Genomic DNA, 24,141 nt, shown 5'->3' with positions numbered 1-24,141 from the left:
TCGCATGTCAGTGTAAAAATTAATGAAAGAATTTTAAGGCCAAATTCCTTCTCTTGCACCTTTTCAGCGAAAGAATTTACGAGTTCCTTGACAAAACTTATGAGCAATGCCTCAAAAATAATGTAAAGATTCTGCTGAGAGTTTTTAATGCTAAGATCGGAATACTTAGGGTTCACGATATTACGTTCGAAAACAAACTTAGGTTTATTGACTTCCCAGACGAGAAGAACATGTTGTTGAGTAGCACTAGATTCATCGACTAGATATCCACAAGGGCACCTTGCAGTTCCCTGATAATCGAACCTGAAATTGACAGAAGGCACTGATCTAGCAAACTTGACATTCGTACGTACAGATCAGCTAACACCGACTCCGGTTTATTCCTGGTTGGTGCTAAACTACGCGTCCGAATTTCAATGGAAGCTATCAGGCGAACAACAGTAACAAGAAGAACATTCACTGTTGGAAGACAGCAGCAGTACGAAACTGCGTTGTTTCCAGAAGTCCACAGGGAGCTTTACCAACAATCCTGGTTTGACTCCCAATGTTCTAAAAGCAAACAACGCCAAAACGGAGCGCTACAGATTATGGTAACAAAGGAGAAACCGCGTGTTCAACAATTAACCCTCTCAACTCGGAATGCTGTTAACAAACATGAAATATTTTTTGTTGAACCGATCAAATGATTAAATCTTAGTACATTTCCAACAAAAAAGTTCCAAAAATATCCATAGGGGGCGCTGGGTGGGCTGGGACACATATGTCCCACACGGCTTTTTGAGTGGGACATATTTATCCCATTAGGCTATTATAAACCCAGATTCAGAAAAATTATTTTCTAAGTAATGTTTTTTATAAGTTCATTTTGTTTATAAATGGCGGAAAAATTAATGAAAAAATAAATATGAATTCATGTAAAAGAAATTAAAAATATACAAAAATAAATATATAGATCTTTTCACTTATGATAGCTGGCGAAGTAATCTTTGCAGAGCGGAATTTGGGACTCTTCGCATATAGTTTTAGTGCGTCTCTCTCGTTTGTTGGCATTGCAATTAGTGCGACGCCTCCTAGTAGGTCCCTCCACAGGAAGATGGACTGCAGACATCCGTTTTCTCTTTCTGGATATGCATCCAGATCTGGATGAGCGAAAAATCTTTGCTGTGAGCTTTCCTTCGGCTATTAGATTAGTTGTGAATGAATAATGTTTGAATTTACAACACTCATCATCAAGAGCCTATAAAAAACTTTTTTCCACCATTTTGTAGATTTCCTGTCTACCTCGTACAACCCTGCTAGTTGGTCGGCCCGATCAACCCCACCCAATATCTCTCTATAGAATTTGATAAATTCAGGACATGGTATGGTTATTTGTTTTCCGTTCTTTTGCTTTTTATTGACTTCGACGACATTTGCAGTATGACAGTTGCTCAGAACGGATACCACCTTAGTGTCGTGCCATTTTACGAACATTACTCCTGTATTGCTGGCCTTGATAGCTGATTCACCTTTTTTTAATTTTTGATGAATAATCGGTAAGCCCTTGCGGTTAGTCATAATAGTACCAAGAGCAGCTTGTTTCAGGCTTTTAAGCAAATATATACTTGTAAAAAAGCGATCGAAACAAAGTGTAACGTCTTTCTCCTTGATTGTCTCTGCCAGCGTATTTACAACACGTTCCCCTAAGGTTCCTTTTAATACCTGTTCTTCACGACCGCTGTAAATATTGAAGTCATACGTATAACCACTCAAAGCATCGCAACGCAGCCACATTTTTATTCCACGTTTGGTAGGCTTTAGTGGCATGTACTGCTTCAGCGATGAACGGCCTTTGAACTTGGTCATAGACTCGTCAATGCTCTGGAAGGGGCTGTCTTGTCTTGCTCTCAAGAACCGGTGCTTCAAGCATTCTACTATATCACCAATGTAATACGTTTTTTCTGCTCCATCAGGCTTTTCTGGCGGGGCGAAATACATTTTTGAAATAAGCATAACAAACCGATCCCGTGAAATTGCATTTTGTATTGCCTCATTTCTAAGCGAGACATTTTTAGACCAATAATCTTTGGAAGAAGGCACTCTGTTGTAGGACATAATTAGCATGCAGCCAATAACAATTTTTATTTCTCCCTCATCAGTTAGTTTTATTTTGGTTGTACGTTTTTTCTTTTGCATAATCTGAAGTCGCTCATTAGTGCATTGAGCAATGTAATTGAAAAGGCTTTGAGGGAAGATTTCTTTAAAAATTACCAGTGAGGTGTCAACACGATTGAAGTCGTCATTTACAATTGAATCGCGGTAAGAACTAACCTTCAGTCGGGGCTCAAAAGACGGTTCGGGATTTGACCAAAAAGTGGGAACATTTTGGTCATTTTCACTGGATTCTGAAGAAGTGTCCTTATCGTCTTCTGTATTAGAATCATCATCTGGTGGTTCAAAAACGCTTTCACTACCACTGAAATCTCCATCATCCTCATCATCGGAAAACGTTATGTCAGACACAGATTGATTTGACGCAGCTCTTCTGGCCATTTTATTTCCTATAAATCATTGTTTTGGAAATCACATTTATTAGAAAACTAGCTACAAAATAACTAACGGGATATATTTGTCCCACATATGTATGATGAAAAAATACTAGCGGAGATATATAACCCATTTCACAATAATGATGAAAAAACTTGTTATATAACACAAATCTGTACAACCATAATTTTAACTGTATTCACAACAAATCAAATTACTTTTTTTCACTTTTTATTCACAAATAACACTAAGAAATACTCAATTTCATTTTTTTTTTCGCGAAAATTAGTTGTAAGACACAAAAACTGTAACCAAAAAAAAGTGACTGAACTTGCAAACATTTCCACAACTGCACCTCCAGTATAAAAAAACCCGTTAGAAATAGTAAATCTGCGAGCTGAGACAAATTTCACACAAATCAGAAGTGTATTTTAAATTTCAGAGACTTTTGAACTTTCGCTGGGAAATATGTGGCCCAACAGGGTCGAAAGAGTTGAGTTGGCTAGACCAACTGTGCGAATAAATATTGAAGCTCGTAACGTATTAAACGCCAAGCCAGAGGGAACAAGAAGTAGAGTCAGACCTTATCTATCCCCGGTGGAACCACCAAGTTGAGGCCGATACACACCGTCTTGGTATTCAAAACGGGAGACAACAAGCTAGAGATTTAGTAAGCTGGAGGTTTCTATTACTTGAGGCCTACCAGCACCCTGCGCTTTTACACTCACAAAGCTAATTAAGATAACATATCATTATTAATTCAAGAGGAAAAGAGTTTCTGGAGTTCTGCGAAGATAATGGCTTAATTATTTTAAAAGGAAGAACCAAAGGTGACGAAGAAGGAAGCTTTACATTCATGAATAATGAGGGTAACTCAGTGAATGATATTTGTGTTGGGAACAAATGAAACAAATTCAAGTTTGCTTTAAAATTTTAATTCGACAACTAACTTAGCATTTCATTTCATATGATTTTACAAGGTACATTTCGATTCCATTTTATTTATATATAAGCAAATCACTCAAAGAATATATATGTAAAAAGTGTTCCCACTTTAAGTTAATATAAGTTATATGTTAAGTATACATTTTGCAAGTACTAAATTCAACAATTTGTACTGTATCGCAAGAACTACTGACGTGCGTGGGACGATTTAGTGTAGAGGAAGATATATGTATGGTCTGAGCACATGCCCATACAATTGTCCCTAAAGCATTTTTCTATACCCAACACCACAACCAAGTATAATCTGTTGCAAGCCGAAGAATAAATTGTACAATTATGAGCCAGCCAGAAAAAAATTTATAAATTACTCAATATTTTTCTCAACAGATGACTTCTTGGAGCAACTGGCAGCAGGATTTCGTAGGAACAACTGCAAAGTAGAAGAAGCCTTTGTGGAAACAATTATCTTTTCCATATTTAAAAAAGGGGATACAATTCAGCCGAAAAATTACAGGGGAATCCGAATATTTCGAGACACTTTTTGGAGTCAATCAGGGATGCTCGCACTGTATATAAACGATTTGCATTAATCTTAGGAGGAGGACTCTTTTTATTGACCTGTTCAACATAAGGTTGCTGCTTTAAACAGACGATATGGTTAGACTGGCGGATGATGTCACGGTCTTGCAGAAGATGATAACGCAACTGGAATGTTACTGCAATAAATGGAGCTTAGAAGCAAATCTATCTAAATCTAAGATTTTCAGAAATATTGGAAGGTTATCTAGTCAAGAAAATTGAAAATTAAATGGAGAAAGAATTAGAATTTTCTCCAACTATACTTACTTAGGAGTTTCACTTTCACCAAAGATGTCGTTTTCAAAGCACGTAGGAAAGAGTAACACAGTCAAGAACAGCATAAACTCGACGAGGCAATGTTTTCTATCAAAAAGAAATATCAACTTAAAAACCAAATGGAAACTATTTCACGCGGTTTGTAGAGCTATTCAAACCTACTTTGCTCAGATCTGGAGATTTGGAATGATCGAAGAAGTGGATAAACTTCAACGCAATTTTTTGAAACGAATTTTAAAATTGCCTCCAAACTATTCTTTGGCCATGGAATATGGGGCGGAGGACGGACATTACCATACCCTTGATTTTCACCTCAGATATATATCAAAAACAATATTCGAATACAGTGCGTCAAGACGACCGCATCAGTTAACAAAAATACTTTCGAAAGAAAACAGCACAGTTTTGAAGGACTTGAGAAATTTATCACTGTACCGAAATGAACGAGTGAGAGAATATTTTTTGAAGTCTGCTTTGAGATAACAAGTCTTTAAAACGCTTTAGGTCCAGTGAAGGCCATATGAGCTCGCTAAAAATGGAATAGTCATGCCTATTTCACCTGAAAGGGAGCAGATAGGTAAACTGATAGCTACATGTAAACTTATGCTAAAAGAAACAGCTTTTACGATAGCAAATTCTAGGTGGCACAATTTTCCAACATGCTTTATGGATGCGCAGTTTACCTATCTGCTCCCTTTCAGGTGAAATAGGCATGACTATTCCATTTTTAGCGAGCTGATCGGCTCCACAATTTCCTGTGATGTCTCTGTGGCCCGGTGAATGTTAAATTGATGCGCCATCTCCATAAGAGACGATCGACAATCGAGGGCTGTTTGAGATTTGGTTGAGAAACCGTCAAGAGATTTAATAGCATCCTGACTGTCAAAGAAGATCCGGATATCGGAAGTTGATATCACGTTTTCTCTTAGCCAGAAGAGGACCTTTTTGATCGCTAAAATTTCCGCTTGGAATGAGATGCTAAGATTAAGCTTTTCTGAGTACATACCACTACCAACTCCTTCATTTGTCTTGGTTCCATTTGTATAAAAATGAATACTTTTGTTATCCACGAGTTTTTTTGTCTTCCCATTCATCTCTTCATGGAATGGATGGGTTAAGGAATAGTGTAGTCTATGTACTTTGGTATAGAACCAAAGAGGTTCAAAATGATAGAGTGCCCCACATTGTTGTTGGTCCATTGAGATGAGGCGTTGAGCCTTATCGCTGTACTCGCTGTCACTTGTTTACTGAAGATGCCGAGGGGTGTCAGATGGAGGAGAGCGTCTAACGCTGCTGAGGTGTGGTTCTCAATGCCCCGCTTAAGCAGGGACATGCAGTGGGTTGGACTCTGCTGAGTTTGTCGTAGTATGTGACTTTCTCCAGTGCAGTCCACCATACTGCAACCCCGTACATAAGTATTGGTCGGAATACCGATGTGTATAGCCAATGGGTTATGCGAGGTTGGAAACCCCATTTGCTTCCTATGGCTTTCTTGCAAAGGAAAAGAGCTACTGTTGCTTTTTTAACTCCCTCCTGAATATTAGATTTAGTGGTACACCTTTTATTGAAGGAGGTACAATTATTGGGATCTTGTATTTTCGTATAAAAAGGACGAGCTCTCCTTTTTGAAGATTAATACTAAGTCCGCAGTGATCAGCCTATCTAGTGAGCATATTGAGTGCGTTTTGGAGGAGGTCTCCCAGTGTACTAGGATGTTCCCCTGTGACGGCGATAGCAACATCAATGGCATATACAACCACTCTGTAGCCTTCTATCTCAAGCGATATTAGTAGTTCGTTAACCACCATGTTCCACAGGAGAGGGGATAGAATGCCACCTTGAGGAGTGCCTCTACTGACAGACCTTTTTGTGCAAAAATTCCCAAACTAAGTGTTGATGATCCTTTTTTTTTAGTATTGGGTTAATCAACTCACAGATTGAGCATTCGACGTTTAGGGTTGTCATAGCAGATGTGATAGCGGATGTGTCAACGTTGTTGAAAGCGCCCTCAATATCCAGGAAGGCCACCACAGTATATTCCTTTAGTTTTAGGGAGTATTCGATAGTTCTTACCAGAGTGTGCAAGGCTGTTTCTACCCATTTCCCTTTGCAGTAAGCATGCTGAGACATTAATAGTCTCTTATCAATGCTATTACGTATATGGATATCAATCAATCGTTCCAGAGTTTTGAGAATGAATGATGATAGACTAATAGGTCTTAGGTCTTTAGAGTTGACATGCGAGCATTTGCCCGCCTTGGGAATGAAAACTACCTTTACATCTCTCCATCGCTGAGGTACATAGACCAGATTTATACAACTTTTGAAGATCATCTCAATGATGGGCAAAGTTATAGCTCAGCTGGTACGATTTGATCTGGACCTGGAGATTAATCGTATTATTAATCGTTGGAGTCTTATAAGCAGACACGCAATACGACTTAGTGTAGCCTCAAATGACTTCTGTAGGAGCCGTATGGACGAAGAAGAAAAGGAAACAATATCTCACCTTCTCTGCATTTACCCTGCTCTTTCACTAAGACGCAAACTTCATCTGGGAGAATACTCTTTTGGTAATCCCAGTGAACTAGCTAAAAAGGATATCAAATATCTCATTTGCTTTATAAAAAGCTCAAATTGGTTCGACTAGTAAATTCCAAATGATACCATTGGCATTATTTGCATTTAAAATGTTGGAAGATGAAATATAAAATATAATTTTTTTTAAGAAAGTCCCTATTTTATAGTAACCTCAATTTAGCTGCATAAAACGTTTTGAGGGTTATCGTTTATGTTTTGACAGCTGAGAACGTCAAACTATTATGTTAATCAAAAAATCATTCCAACAATATTTCATTCCATACCAATTGAAGCTCTGATCGATCCCTATGATTGACAGCACTGTGTTTCATTGGAATTTAAGCCGAAATCGTTCCACTTAAACATGTTCGTAAGATTAACATATGAAATAATGTGCTAATGTGGTATAAGTGAAATAATATTTATCTATTTTTCAACCTTGAATTGTTGCCTAGAACTTCTGATCTTCAGATCTAAAAAATATTCCACATATGCCTAAGGGCCCACTGTTGAAATCTTTCAATAATTTTTTAATTACCTTATTAAACTCAGAAGTGTGTCATTTTCTTAAAATAAATTGACAAGTGTCAAGTTTTTTCTGACATTAATTGATCTTTTAACAAAACCACACAAATATTAAAATGTAACCGCTGTTGGTTATGTTAACAACGCGTTTCCCACTATCCAGCTAAGTGTCTTGTTGCTTGTTTATTTTGTCAAAACTGATTAGCATCTTGAAACACACAAAAGAAAACAAAATTACTCGCTTTCTACAAACTATCGGCACTTTCAATTTCGTTAATGCATAATTATTGATCCGTACGTCCCACAGACTTCCATATGAACCTATGTACAAAAAACATAGATTCACTTTTTCTGTCAGCTTAGATAGCTAAAGAAAATATCAGACATCACAAACCAAGCTATAATTTTCATTAAATTAAATCGATCTTCTGTCTACCGGCATGTTATTGATCGTATTCATTCAAGCAACACCTTGAGCTACAAGTCGTGCTTAAGTGAGGCAATTTCTTCACAATCAACAAAACATACACACAATTCGTATCTTCTTTTATTATTAGCTTTCTGTGACTTTTCGAGTGGCCCCTCTGGCTTTTGTGCGTGTTTTTGTTTTTATATTCAATGAAGACAAATCTTTAACCATTGCCATTATATTTTATAGTCTGTGGAACTAGAGTTCCAAAATAAAAAATAAAAAAGTCAAGCTTAATTGAGCTTTTAAGTATTAAAGTCACTTTAATGACTCTATTTCACTGTAGTAGAAACTGTAGTTACCTAGGTTAAGTACAATAAACTAATCAATCTTTAATGGTTAAAAATCGAAATCTCTTAAGATTTTTTTAAAAGTGAAGAGAGGAAAGAAACGAAACTATCAGATGAAGGAGCATCATCATCGAAGTAAAGGCCAAAATGACCGTGAAGCCATGTGAAAGCCAGTGAAAAATAGAAATGAAAGACTTAAGTTTGCTAATGAACATACAACACAGGATACGTCGCGTCGTCTTGGAATAAGGTGGACCTACGTACATATTTTAGCGTTGTTACTTATCCAGAAGGAAGAATTTTTAAGTTTTGAAGTACGCTAAGAACTTGTCTCATCAATATCTTGACGCCTTCATAAACCCGTTAAAAAGAGTTTCCTTTGTTTTTAATATTAATTCGCTGCACTTCGAATATTTATCCAATTAGTCATGGGAGTCACTCTTTATAACTTTGTCTCTGTAGCGATGTTTGTTACCTCAGGTGGGCCGCAAGGCAACTATACACGGAATGCGGAAGTTTTGAAAGCCTTTCAGAGCATACATAATGAGTACAATTTCATTTTATAACATAAACGATCTTGATCTTATAAAATGTTGAAGTTTAACTTTGTAACAAAATTGTTAATTTCCTAAATTACAGGCTTTGAATCGGAGAAATCAGAAACCTTATTTTGAATATTAGTTTTTAACGCAAAAATCGAAAATTCATTCATTGATTTAAAATATTTTATTTTTAATCATCCCTAAAATGTTAAAATTTATAAATTATTTCATATTACATAGATTATTCCACACTAAGGTCAACAACTACTTCTCTAACAAATATATTCTCGAAAATGAGATTACACAAGTATCTTCACTTTCACTTGTGTCTTAGTTATCATTAGACGATTAAAAAACTTAAGTCATACCTTATAAGCACACGATCTTTTTATATTTTAAAAATACCACGAAGTTCACACACAAAACTCCTTAAATACCATCTTGTTTAAGTTTAATAAATTTTGCTCCAAAACGGGAGCTTTAGGTAGCAAAAGCAAAACCCTGAACATAAACAAATTGTGCAGTACCAAAAATTTAAATTTTTTTTCAACTAAATCTTAAATCATGAATGGTAACACTTAACTCATGTCTGATTTGACAGATAATTAGTTGTACACTGACTGAAAAAAATTATCGTACGATATGGTAAGTTCTTAACCATCTCTGCATTAAAAAAAAATGAATTTGTTACAATGTCTTCATAAGACTTTTTCAATGACATAGAGCTACCGTTATATTTTTTCTCTCTCCATATTTTACTACTCAAGTTATTAATAAAAAGAGTAAAATGTGGTCAAGTCAAAGAGACAAAAATCATCGTACGATAATTATTCCCGTTAGTTTATATGCTTTTGTATGTTATAATGAATGCCAAAATTACATCATTCGTTAATCAGTACTTGTCGAGTTACAATACAATCCATACTTGAAAAGGGATAATGTCAGCTTCAAGAAAGGGATGAAAGGCTGATCATTAATACTATCCAGAAAAGCCCAAAAAATAACTGTCCCACCATTCAATAAGTAGTCTCGGAGAGATGCAGCACAAGCGTCTGCAAGCGAACAATTGGAAGAACCTCGAACAGACATGGATATTTTGCAAGAATTCCAAGAAAAAAGCCTTTAATAAGTGAACCAAACAAAGAAAAACGTATAAACTTTGCCACTTTACGCCAAGGCGAAGATTTAGAGTTCTGGAAAAAAGTGTTATTCACTGATGAGAACAAATTTAATATTTTTGGTCCTTTAAAAAGTCTCTGAAAAACTGTCAAACACGTTGGAGGATACGTTTTGGTGTGGGGCAGTATGGCTTGGAAAGGAGTAGGAAAACTGGTGTTTATCTATGAAAACATGGACCAGCAAATGTATCTGGACATACTAAGAGAAAACTTGCAACCTTCAACAGGATAATGATCCTAAACATTTTTGTTTCCTAAATTAAAGTCATAACTTTTGCAAACCGACTTTACATGATAAATACTAGTTTTTAAGTAGGATGAAAAGTGACGGCCTGTGTATACTTCCAATGAACTAATATGGTTATGTATAGTTTGAACAACGCTGGGAAAGTGGGCCTGCCATCGACTTAGAGAAGATGCTGACTTTGCCAAAAAAAATAAACTCTTCAGATGGAGTTCATTTTGATCTTAGCGGGTGAGGTATGTAAGAAAACAAAATTGTCGCGATTGGGGCACAGAAAACCCGCATGTATACATTGAAAAGCCGATATACCTAAAACTGTTTGGTGCGGACTTTGGTCCAGCGGCATAATTGGTACATTTTTCTTTGAAAACGAGCAAGCAGTGCCTGTTACAGTCAATGGCGATTGTTATCGGGCCATGTTGAACGAATTTTGTTCACAAAAATTGAAGAGGAGGATATTGGCAACATTTGGTTTTAACAAAATGGCACGCGGCGCTACGTGGCACACAGCCGAAGCTACTTTCGATGTTTTTATAGAATTTTCAAAAAAAAAGAAGTTATTTTGTGGACCCTGTATTATTCCATTAGTTTGTAACATAAGAATTCCATGCACAATTTTCGACACTAAATAAAATTTTGAGGAACATTGTTTAGTTATAAGAACAAATTGAATACCAGGCTAAATATAATTAAGTATTTTTCTAAAAACAGTGCTATGCACGTAAATATTCTATCTAAAGCAATCATTTTATCAAAATTAGATAAGGGTTTATCATATAACTCAAATGAAGTAGAATGTAGAAAATTAATAGAACGCGTGTTTTGTTGCAAAATCTATCAATAGTATAGTAGGATCTTATACGAATATCAAAAACAATATCCGTACTATGACTACTACCGATAAAAGTTAAAGTAGAATCATACTACGGATGGGTTTTTGACATTTATACTTGTCGCGAATGGATCTTATGTAATTTCGTTCTCAAATGTTGGTACGATTGATATTGCATTTGTATCTCGATGGCTGTGTTCGTTGAGTAGTTGTGCATTTGTTATCATGTGTGTTTTCCATTGGGGAAAAAATCAATCTATTACTGTTGATATTATTTAGTTTTGTTAGTGAAAAAACTGGGCTTACTTTGCAAGAGAAATAAAATGCAAGACTGGGTCGCACGAACTTCCTCCTGTATGCAAAGAGTCTGTCTAAAGTACCTATAAAAGATGTAAAAATATACCTGTTCAATAAGTTTGTCTTCAAAGATATAAATGCCATTTGACTTGTCAAAAAAACCGCGTGATTCATCCCAAGACACAACTCATCCTAGGACATTTCATCCCGGAAATTGAAAATACTTGTAGGTGTACTTAACGAAAACAATTGTTTGTGTATTTAACTATTTCGTTCAAAGCTTTTTTCTTTCGATAGCTTTATTTAAATTTCATATTAGAAGAATCAGGATGGAAGGTATATTATCTGAAGTTAAGAAAGAGGCAGAACATGTATGTTTAAATTGTAAAGCGATCACCTGTTGGTTGTGTAGTTATGTAGGTGTCTACAACGAATAAAGAATAGTTGATTGGTGTGCTCAGCTTTAGGCAGATAGGTAGATAAAGACATGTTTATAATGATAATGAAGGAATTTTATTGGTAGGTAGAATAGAATAGAAAATTTATATACTCGTTCTGGGCCGTTTCATTAACTTGTACTAAGTATTTATTCTTTTATGTAGGCAAGTAAAATATGTGTGGAACAACCTTATTCGTAAAGAATAATATTTTTAAACCATATACACAAAGGCATCAAGATAATATTTCTTGATAGACACTTTAAAATAGATTGTTGATTAAATATATCATATTCGTTAATCCGATACAGTGGCGCTACACGAGCGGCCATCGTTGGTATTTAAAATAGTTATTGATATAAAAACACATAAATATATACCAAATGCATCCATTTGGATAAAAGATAGGAATGTAATTAAAATTTTTTCAAAATAATGCGCTCTTTCGGGCTCTTTCACAGTTAAAATAATTAAAAAAAAAAATCTATTTTAAGATTCAAAATTTTAACTGAAAAATAAGATTGTGTTCAAAAATTTAAACGCCATTTTATAAATAAAAAAATCCTTGATTTTTCATTTTTTTTTTTTTTGAAATCGTTAAAGCGTTTTTTTTTTTAAATTAATTTTGTATATGTACAATTTTTCAATTTTGTATTTTTGGTATGCAGTTGCTTAGTTATTCTAAATATACAAATGTTGACCTGTTTTTGACATATAGAAAAAAAAATAAATATTTTTTTAAAAATCCAAAAAATAAAAATTGCACTTTTGATAATCAAAAATTGTTAATGTAACATAAGAGCTTATTCAAAAAAAAATATTGAAAAAAAATTGAATCGAAAAATATTGATAAGTTGCTGAGAAAATTAAGAAATAAAATGTCGGTTCTGCCAACGGTACCTTTGCTGAGAAATACAAAAATATGTTTTTCTTATTAAAAGAAGCCAAGTTAAAAAATAAAATTTTAAAGAAAATTTTTAAAAAATCTATCGGTTTGTTTTTAAGAATATTCGAATTCGAAAATGAAAAATCGCCTAACGCGAATCAGCTCATAAACTTAACTTCCAAGTTTGAACTTAATAAACCCAATGGTTTAGGCTATAGGAGCGTGGACAGACAGACAAAACAGACCGGACAGAATCGCGGCACCCACTTTTTTCGACTTCTCTACCATCGTAATATCAAGTTTGATTAAAATCTCGAGGTCGAAATTTTGCACGAGTGCAAAACTTGCCATACAGTTCCTATATGTCGTAAAAGTAAAAAATAGATAAGATATTTAAAAATGAATAAGTTTGCCAGCACTTTCTTAAATACAAATGATGTTTCGATGCTTCTTCTGAAGTGGAAGTGAGATAGTTTGATTCGTGTTAAACAATGAAGAACTGAATAGTTCAGCACCACCTAAGATTACGCTACCTACTCCATGTGCAATTTTTTTTTTTAAATTAATTAAAACAAAACTATATTTTTTGTACACAAAGAAGCAAATAAACAGACCATAATGCATTATCTGTAAAACCAACTCCTCCACACAGGTCTATCTTCACAAATGTTCAATCGACTCCTATCCCCGACCAGAATCGAGTCGTATGAAGCTCATTTCAACTCGATTAAGATATATAAACAATTGCGGCGCACACCAAGCTCCCTTCAACACCATATGTTAATGTAGTAGTTTACGAACAAACTCCCTTCTTAAAGTTTTTATTTTATGTCAATGCTGCAATTGTTAAATGAACTTTTTTTTTATAAAATGTTAATTTCCAGATGTTTTCTTACCATTTCTTCTTCAGATTTGTCTATTTTATTAGTTTTAGTTAGTTTTTTTTTTGCTGAAGTTACTTATAACTTTTGATTTGAACAAAACTTTAATTGAAAAAATTGCAACTCTACCTCCTAGACTATTTTGCATCGCATGTTAAACAAGGTGTACGTGTGAATTGAAATCGAAAAGTAGAAAGTATGTCTGCCAAGCCTGTTAAAGACAACACCCTCACACTTGGAAAAACACGATAACTTGAAGTTGTAGGCTTATGGCCAAGACCGAGGCCCATCAGTTAACAGACAAACTAATGGCCCTACACCGAAATCTTTTTTGTTTTAAAGCTGGAGAACAATAAATGGGATATGTTAAGCATTTATATAGTTAAAGGCTTTTAAAATATCTGTAGTAGGAGTAGATACCTTTATTTTATTATTATTTCAATTAGAATTATAGTCACCAAAAACTTATACTTCACCTGGATATTGAGTAAACTACTACGAACTACTATCTTACTATCGAGAGCTTCTACTGAGACTAAAACCTTTTGTCTTCTTTTTGATTCTATGATTAACTTCCACGCCTCAAAAGCCTATGAATGCAGTAAGGCTCCACATCATTGCTCAAACTTTTTCGATTGCTTCACCCTTTGTGTCTTGAAGTAAGATATAATTTACTTAACTCCCACAAAAGGTAATACAATGGAATTAATTAAAACAATTATTCATTCGCGAAATAAGCTGATCCACATCTAAAATGAGTTGTAGACATGGTTGTTGATTGTTTTAGTTTCACAGAGGAGACATTAAATATTAATACGCATCAAAGATAAAAAGATGTACAAAAACAAAGAACTCAAGACATGGAGTTGATGTGACATTCTACTATTAAAAAGTCTTACGAGTATGTGCATTGGACACTTTCACAAGAATCAGCAACGATGAACTTATTTGGTCTTGGCTACGGCTAGGCTATTGCTTCTTAAGTTACACTGCACATACTTCTATTCAATTTCTCTCGAGACATGAGACACTAGCGTGCAATTGCTGCAACTTATAAGTTGCACTTTATTCTTTTTGTTTATTTTATATAAAAATAAAAATATTTAGAAAGTCTAAACGAAGACATGAAAAATGTATTTATTTTGATTTATCGCAAGTATTTCTTGCATTCAAGTCAGTCTTGTAAAGTAATTCTGCTTGAATTTACGGAACTAGTACAAAGACAATGTAGTTGAAAGAAACTTGAGTCATTGCTAGGTGCCTTGACAATTTTCAAATGCTTTCAGTTAATATATGTCCGCATCATATACTCTGTAGGTTAAATCCCTGATTAACTGGGTCGTATTTTAACAGATTTGACCTTATCACAGGCTCTGTCAAAGGCAAATTCGTCTTAACTAAACACATTTAAAATAAAGTTGGAAACAGATAGTTTTGAAAGAAACAACGTTTTTCAATTAAATATAGAATAGCCTAAAATCTGCAAAATGGATAAAAATGGTGGTTTTGAAACATAAGAGTAAAAGTTGTAAAATTTCCTGTTACGATGTTATAATTTTAAATAAAATTTGTATAAAAGTTATTTGTTTGAAAAAATTCAATGTTAATCTATGACTTTGAAACTTAAAACCTTTCAGTTCCATACAAAAAAAAACTAGTATTGCTGATGGTTTTTGGCATTCTTTTTTTCAAAATCATGAAAAAAAAAACAAAATATATTCACCCTTATGTATTTCTTAAATCCATAGGTCACAACATCAAAAAACGACAAATCGAATTTGGAATTTCTCAAGACGTTCAATGCTAATTTATCGTTAATTTATTTTTTATCGTCAAAAAATTTGCTAACAACTACATAATTATAACGAAAATACACACAAATTTAAAACTTTTTCGCTATTTTTTGATTTTATAACAAAACTTGATGGAGGGGAGTTTTTAGCAGATAAATTTCGAAGTTTACGACCAAAATATTTTTTGGGTTTAGGTCTGGGCCCTACTATGTAACTCGATTCTACTTTCGATTCTATTCGAAACTCATTTCCGATTCTTCTTTCAAATCGTTCTTCGTATGAAAGTAGATTCGGATGCAAGTTATACCAAATTGTTTTCAAAAACAAATTTACTTTCGAACGAGTGTCGCAGAAGTCAAAATGTTGTTCCGATTATCATTAAGTTATCAGCAGCATTCAACCAAATCGGTGGTGACAAGAACGCTGGGTGCAGCAAACTATGTCAAAAATACTTGCCGAAGTTTTGACTTCAATGGAAAGTCATGTGCCCGCTGATAATGAATTTTGAAATGAATAAGGAAGATAAACGAAAGTCCGAACCTAATTTTTGGCAAAAATCACTAATTCCCGGTGAAATTGGGGTGGTAGATGGAACGCATATTCAACATTTTACTTACACTTTGACAAAAGAAACTTCGCTCGCAAGCACATTTGATAAAGAATGATTATTTTCGATTTTGCTTGTTTGGAATTCCACTTTCGAGTTACGTTATTCCTATTCAATTCTCGTTGGTTCGAAAGTTGTCAAATAGATACATAGTACCAACTTTTCAAATTCGAGCAATTACATTGTAGAATCGGGTTACATAGTAGGGCCCCTGGTTTGATGCAAAGAAATCCAGACCACAGGATGAGGAAATTTCAAGTAGAAGTAGACGAAGCAAAAGACAGGCTTCCGTCGTTGAATGAAGTGGTTAGTAAATCAGACTGCGCTGCAGGTGGTCCGTTTTATAATACTTCTCGAAAGCTCAATGCATCAACGCCGGATAAGCCGACCAATATGTAAAATTGCAACTCCGAATCATCTTTTTACCATAAATTCTATATCAGTGGCGACCACTGTGACGCCTGCTAAAGGAGTAAAGATTTGACACCGACATACTTCAGCCCGGTATAATTCCCACTGTCAACAATAGATGAAGATCTATTTGAGAATTTCGATGTACGACACAAAACAAAACAAAATAAAAATGTTTTTTCAGAAAAAGTTGGAAAAGCAAACTCCAGTTCAAGAAAAACTATTCACCAACATTGATTTATCTTTAAATCTTTATACGATTACTTATAATTATATGTCAAATTTCACCTTTTTTGTAGATCATATTAGGCAGGTTCAGACAACATAAGGGACTTTGAAACGTAAATTTGGACCAAGGCAACTAGTTACTAGTTAGTGTCATGAATTCAAAATTCAGAACTTTACTTCACAAAACTCTACTTTAACTTCATAGTACGAAAACCACTAAAATAATTATTGACTTCAAAATACTTCTAAGGCAAGTTTAAAGTCTATCACGACTTGCATTTTGTGCTGTAAAGAAATAAATAATAAAGTTCAGCTTCAGCAACCTGATCAATTGTCATTTTGACATTAGTTGACTTGATTTGATAGTCAGGGAGATTTTTCTTGACTAACTTTCCAGACAACTTTCTAATAAAGTTGCCTTAATTGGAAGGCTTTTTTGGCAGCTGGCCAATCAGATGCTAGAAAGTTGCCTAACTTTCAAGTCCCTTAAGTTTTCTGAACCTGCCCATTGGGAAATCTAAGAGCCAGATAACTGAGAGAACTGATTGGGCCTGACATTTTTCAATTATTGGTTTCGCTTTCGCCTCCATCGTTTTGATATCGACCAATTTACGAATTCGAATTTGAAATGTCATAATGTTTGTTGGCGAGTTGAAATCCGACAGCTTTTTTTAGGTGGATTCACAGGCGAAAGAGTGTTTATAATTATTCACTGTATGATTTCGTTGATTCTTTCTTGATTGTAATATAAAAATGTGACGCCCGTTCCTCAAATTCCTTCCTTTCAGAATAAATGTACATACACCATAATTGATTCCATTTTTTTTATTTAATATTGTTTATTGAATTAATCACTCCAAATTTAAAAAAAAATCAATCAAAACAAAACAAAATTTGTGGAAAGCTGTCAAACCAAAAGTGTCAAATCACTGGAATACAGGAAGAACTATTTTCGCTTCACCACGAATTTGTTAATAAGGATTTACGACTGGAGTCAAATTTGAAAGGTCGAGTTGAAAACGATCCGCCGCGAACGTCATAATCGTCATTAAACGTCAGTAAGACGACACAACTCCAAAAACGACAATTGCGGTTTAAGTAAAATGCCTATCAGAATAAGGGTGATAGTGAAAAACATCTTTCATATATTTTTTTTCACAGATAATCGGCTCTGCTGGAGCTGCCCTTTTCCTTGCGACCTACTCGTGGGACCTTCATTATTTTCCCTTTCGACGTTACTGACAATACTGATATCGGACCATCCGCCGAATTTGAAGATGAACTTTTGGCCTCCAGCCAGGAGACCGTAACTGGAACTTCCGATGCTGTGTTGCTTCCCAAACCCCCAGTGAACACAGCTAGTATCAGCCATAGTACTCCTGTGCTTCTTAGACTGACGAACCGAGAGAAATCTTCGGGTAGCATAGCAGAGCTAATCGAGGAAAAAAATACTCAAATCAAAATTAAACCAAAATAGAAACATGGTTATCTACACTCACAGCAAGGCTGCTGTTATGTCTTTCAATTCCGCTACAACATCCTCAATGTAGTAGCGGAACTATCCAGCCTCAATATTAATCTCCGTGTCACTATTATTTGGTTTCTAGGTCATAATGGATTATATGGAAATGAACGAGTAGATGAGTTAGGCCGCAACGATTCCTTTCGGAGCTATAGAGCAAAATTTTCTTAATTTTTCATCCGGGATTCAACCGCAGGTGAAGTTATGGCCTACCTGTAACGAAAACCGTTCTATCGAACTTGTATGCAGACCCAAGCATGAAATAGTCAGGGTCAATACAATATGTACCTACCGGGCATTAGCCGATAGGAGACCTTGCAACAAAGCTGGGTATACCTCACAATACTCACAGCAGAAGCTGAAAAGACCAAAATGTAAGGGAAACCGTGATTTAATTTCTCTGTCCATGGCCGGTTCAAGAATGTTCAGCATTCCTTTAAAGCCATTCCTTAAAGATAAACTCTCCGAGTTGAAAATCAAAGACCTGATTTCCGTTCTTGATGCAATGAAATGAGTTAAGAACCGCTTATTTTGCCAATATAAATCCGACATAATATTATCTTTTTATATTTATATTTTTTAAGTCGCGCAGCAAGGGCTGTTGTGATTGCCATCTTCCATCTCTACTCAACAAGGTATCGAAGTGGGCAAATTTATATGATTCAGTTGAAATTAACGCATCCAATCAGTAATCCCCGCTTAGTTGCACTTCGCTTAATTGAACATCCCGCTTAATTGATCGAAAAAATTGGTTTCGAAAATTTCCCGTATAAGTAGAAAGGCTTTTTAGATGGTTAATTGAAAGCCGCTTAATTGATCTTAAAAATATGCAGTAGAAAAACTAAATACATGGTCATTTTATGGATAATTCGACGGGCAAACAAATTATAATGAAAAAAACCTTAAAATAAATTCTCTTAGTGACACGCTAAAATTGTCAGCACTGTTCGCTATATAACAAATAACAGCTAGCTATTGTTTGTTTTTGTTTTTTATCATACGAAATATTTCAATGTTGGCTGCCGGTTAATGGGCTCTGCGTTAATTATGATATTTGAAAATAATAACAAAAAAATATATAAAAAATTAATGCAAAAAAGTACACAAGCTTAACAATAAAATTAAAATAAAAATGATTTGAGTGCCAAATATTAGTGTTCCCTTAACACTTAGATTTTCTAAATTCTATTCTCCCTAATCTTATATCAAACTTTAAAGTCAGTGATATTTTCAACCTGACTTATGTCAGGTCTCTTTTACAAAGCCTTGCCAACATGAACTCTAACACAAACAGCGACTTACACTACTTTTCATTTGCAATGCAACGGGGGATTACAAAAAAAATGATTGTTATTGAAAAAACCAAAACGCCAAAGTGTTTTAAAAATAACGTTGTTCATTTGCAATATTCCTCCAACAAAAAGGCATGGAAGACCAAACATTTTTGAATAATTTATTTGGGTTTCAGAGTTCAATGTATGTGTTTATTCTTTTAAACAAATTTATCATTTGTAACATATTTGCGTGTGTATTCTTTTTCATTTTCCAGGGGTGGAATCGGCTAAGGTGATTGTTGACTATCAATTTTTTGATAGTCAAATTGACTATCATTTTCATTCCGTCTGTGTAAGATGATTCAACTCAATTCAATTCGATTGAACAATTTTAGATTCAAATTGTCAAAATTCGTTGTTGCCTTGGTGAAATTTTAAATTGATTCTTATAAAATATCTAAATAAAAGTTTCAAATTGGCTGATTTTGAATAAAATTCTTGCTTTTTTTTCGAATGTCGTAAGCTTTGTCGGTAACAGGAATGTTTTTTTAAAAGAAACAAAGTGAACTAAGAACATTTTCCAGTCGTTTGTGTAAGAGTCTGGTAGCTCTATTCGGAATAAACAAATTTGTTTGAAAACGACTATTACATTTTTTTGTGATAGCTTTTTAGGTATCAATTTGACTATCACCTTATGTAGATCAAATTCTATCATTTTGATTGTCATTTACCAACAATCACCTTAGCCGATTCCACCCCAGGTTTTTGGTAAGTTGACACTAAAATGTTTATAAAGTAAATTAAGCGGGGAATACTGTATATCTTTTATCACATTGATGTGGAATTTATTTGGTATATTTTGTTTTATTGTAGAGGGAATTTCAAAATAAACTTTATCTCTTTTAATTATGATCCTTTGATATCACTGAACACAATTCCAAATTGATCTTCGAAAATTATTTATTTTTTTTCAAACGTTGGAAAAATATATTCTGAGGAAATTTCGAGAAAGTTAGAAATATTTTTTGCGAATGCAACTATTTGTGGGAAATACAATTCCCCGGGAGATTCGCATTAGGGCCCAATGAAAATTTTAAGTTCACTTTAAATATATGAGTTTTATTTTACATTATAAATCAAACCTCTTGATTACCAAATCTTTATAAGTCAGGAGTCATAATTGGAACAAACATTTGTTTTTTAATAGGATTAAAAACTGGAATTTCTCACACACATTTTTATGTTATTTTTCTGACTTAAATGATCTTAGACCCAAAACCGAGGGAAGCGTTTAATTATTTTTTTTTCCTTAAGAATTAACTCACGAAACCAAATTTTAGTTCACCTAACTCCGATTTCAAGTTTAATAACGTGTTGCTACTCAGTTGATTTATTCGCTAACTTAACCCAAGGCAAGGAATTTTGTGGTACAAAATAGAAGAATGTATAACCCCATGAAATAAAAATGACCGATAATTAATTTATTTTGTTTTATATAAAGGCATTTATTTGTTGAGCAAAGAAAAAAAAATAAAGTAAAAATTATACATTACATAAGTTGAACAAAAAAACCCTTAACTGGGATAATTTTAGTACATTTTTTTTCGTGTTTCAAATCATTATTTAAAATCTCACAATTAATTTTTAATGTGTTATTATTAGTAATGTGACGAGTGACGGAAGAAAAATAAATTGTTTTAATATATCAAAAACGAAATGCTTAAAATAATTAATATTTTTATTTATTTTGTTTAATTTTGAAACATCAAACTTAGATTCTGAGTGATAATGAACAAAATTATTAAAAACAACCTTTCTAGATAAATAAATCATGGTTATATAGTATTTTTTGTGCGATTAAGATAAAAAGAATATAAGGATATTTTACAATAATGTTGCCAGTCATAAAAGAAACACATCAAGAATGATTAAAAAAAATATACTTAAAATGTTTACCAAATTAGAAACTAAAATATAAAAAATATAAAACATGAAATAAAGAAAACATTTTTAACTTAAAACTAACTAAATTTAATAAGATATTTATTTACAATTTTTCTTTTTAAATAAAAATCGAAAACAAATTTAATCGAATTGAACTAAGGATAAATTTGAAATCATAACAAAATTTTGAGATTCCTTTTATGACTTAAAAAAAAATTGTTTAAAAAAGAAACAATAGAAAAGAAGAAAAAAATATTGAATTGAAAAGTGCATTTTTCTATTTGTTTAACTCTTTTTTTTTTTAAGTTTTTTAATGTTATTTTGTATATCATTGATTTCTAATCATAATATGTTTTGTTTTTTCTTGTTTCAAATTTTAAAACTATTATGTGCTTAATTTTAATATTTACAAAAAACATTTGCGCATTTTTGTTTTGTTTTTTCTTTTGTTATGCTTACGTCTATGAAAATAATAATAATAAAACAAAAATAAAATAAATCAACAACAATAATGTCTACTTAATCAATTTTTAAACACAATGATTTTTATTAAAGCAGACAAATAGTTTTTTAAAAATATATATATAATAATGTAAAACAAAATGGTATAATATAAGTATTCTTGTATTTAAAGGATAACAATAGTTTGTTTTTGCATTTCTTTATTTTGGCAGTATTTGTTTTTGTTGTTATAAAATGATTCATATTAGAAATTTCGAAAATAGATTTCAAAACTTAATATGCTGGTCATAATTCTGCCATAGTTTCAGTTTTTTTGTTATTTTTATTAAAGAATATTTATTTTTAACATAAAAAAAGGACGTTTTATTTTATTTATTTTAACACAATTTGTTTATAAGCAGACAAAAGGATATATTTGTACATTTTGTATAATGTTTGTTTTTTGTTTTACATAATGTTTATTTATTTTTTACATACTATATTTCGATTTTTTTTATATCTAACTAACTATATATTATATTTTTTAATTTTCTGTTTAGTTTTATAATAAAAAAAATAAAATTTGTTTTCTATCGACGAAAACAAAAATAGGTAAGGATGTGGGTTCTTAGGCCGAGTATGTTATACTTCGATTTTCAGGTCTTTGGATTTATGTTTGTATTGTTGGTTTTCATTTAGTTGATTCTGAGCTCATTTCGAAGAATTGTTCCTTCACCTCCTCCAGGGATATGTCTTCGCTTGTGTCAGGATATGTTGGTTTCTATATTTTTGTTTGTTTCGAAATAAATTCATTGATAAGAATTAGTTTTAGGATTTGATTCATTTTTAATTAATTAAATATCACCATTATTGTTCTGCTTGGTTTCCTTTTAACTTTTTGTTTTTGAATTGATTTTTAGTAAATTATTTTTGAAAAATATTACAATTTTCTTAAGTTGCAATTAATATTAAAACTTTTCAAAAATATTTATCGGCAATATTAATGATTATTAACTAATCGAATAAAATTAAAAAATAAAGAGTTATTTACTCGTAAGTTTGTGAATGAATGCAATCATTAATAATCATTTATTGAATGCGACTAAGAGATTGCATTCATTCGCATTCGTTTCACCTACCGATTGGAGGTTACATGTTTGCAATCGCCAATCATTTAAATACAATTAATTGATTGAAAGGATTTGAAAATTTATTCTTTGCCTTAATTGTATATTAAATTTCTTTGATTTTTTTCATCATCATTCAAAATAAATGCAATCTTTATATTGAAGAAGATTGCATTCTTTTACGAGCTTTAACTTTACAAAAAAAAGAAACATTTTGACTTGAAATTTTTAAATACGTTCAAATAAAGTTTTAGAAAAATATGATAAACTAATTACTTGTAAAGCAGAACAAAAAAGGTGATATTTTAATTGTTTTCTTTTTTTTTTTTGTTGAAATAAAAGAAAAAGATTAATTCGTTTGCATTCGAAGAGACATACAGTTGTGTTCATAAAAATAGCAGTGCTGATCACATTTTATTAGATTGTTGCTTGCATCTAACGGTCTTCCGTTTTCATATTAGAGGCTTTTAGCTTAAAGTTATACTCTACTTTTGCCGGAACACACAATATTTCAAACTCTCTGGATATAGAGTGTTCATAAAAATAGCAGTGCTTTTGATTTTATAATTAAGAATTAATAATTCAATATTTTTTTAGTTTACGGTAAGTAAATATTTTACTATTTAAAGTTTTAAGTATTTTTAACATACCAGTATATACAAAATTTAAAAATATTGGCTCAAAAATAAACAATGGGACGGTCAAGACACTGCACCGAAACAATTCGAAAACTTATTCAAAAACTGCGTTTGGAGGGAAAAACCTACCAAAATATTCCAGACATCCTAGGCTGCTCATCAAAAATGGTAAGTAACGCCTTAAAATGGCAAAATAACCCGAAAACGTGACGCCCAAAAAGGATGACTACTGAAACAACCGACAGAAAAATTGTTCAGTTGCAAAAAAAAACCCTTCCATAGGCTCTAGGAAAACTGTCTGTAAGCGGTGTCACAATACGAAGACGTCTTTTATAAGCGAAGGTACCATTCTTGACGAATAGGCATGTGGCAAAGAGAATGGAGTTTGCCAAAGTGCTTAGGGAATGAGCAAAGGAAAAATGGAGGAATGTTCTGTGGAGCGATGAAAGCAAAGTCGTCCTTTTTGGATCCAAGGGTCGTCGAGAACATGTGAGAAGATCCCAAAATTCAGCAGACGATCCACGTTACACTGTAAAAACAGAGAAACATGGTGATGGAAAAATTATGATATGCACTTGCTTTCATAGGTAGGTTCTATTTACCCCATCGGGGGTATAATTGATGCAACCGAGTATGTGACAATTATCGAGGAGGTTATATTAAATGCTA

The 24,141-nt window shown here is 33.0% G+C and overlaps 3 protein-coding genes across 4 annotated transcripts in view; all 3 read right to left on the bottom strand.

The window, feature by feature from the left end:
• The window catches only part of LOC129946730 (phospholipase A2 hemilipin), a 55,881-nt gene extending 35,122 nt beyond the window's left edge, over positions 1-20,759 (bottom strand). Inside the window, exon 1 of one of the 2 annotated variants that reach the window (XM_056057029.1) lies at positions 20,648-20,759. The gene's annotated coding sequence lies outside the window, so the exon portion shown is untranslated. Of the gene's footprint in view, positions 1-20,556; positions 20,578-20,647 lie in introns of those variants that run through there. The other variant, XM_056057030.1, reaches the window with a different exon arrangement.
• LOC129944151 (piggyBac transposable element-derived protein 4-like) lies at positions 1,183-2,532 on the bottom strand. Its single transcript, XM_056053357.1, has one exon. It carries the CDS (start codon positions 2,530-2,532, stop codon positions 1,183-1,185), a length of 1,350 nt encoding a protein of 449 aa, XP_055909332.1.
• A 39-nt stretch (positions 20,760-20,798) lies between the features above and the next one.
• The window catches only part of LOC129946729 (amyloid protein-binding protein 2), an 83,492-nt gene continuing 80,149 nt past the window's right edge, over positions 20,799-24,141 (bottom strand). The window contains exon 7 of the mRNA XM_056057024.1: positions 20,799-22,488. Within this exon, the coding sequence (XP_055912999.1) occupies positions 22,399-22,488 (90 nt within the window). The 3' untranslated portion in view covers positions 20,799-22,398. The remainder of the gene's footprint in view (positions 22,489-24,141) is intronic.

This window comes from Eupeodes corollae, chromosome 2 (genome assembly GCF_945859685.1).
Source record: "Eupeodes corollae chromosome 2, idEupCoro1.1, whole genome shotgun sequence".
Classification (NCBI taxonomy): Eukaryota; Metazoa; Arthropoda; class Insecta; order Diptera; family Syrphidae; genus Eupeodes; species Eupeodes corollae.
This window is presented reverse-complemented; position numbering and strand designations above follow the sequence as displayed.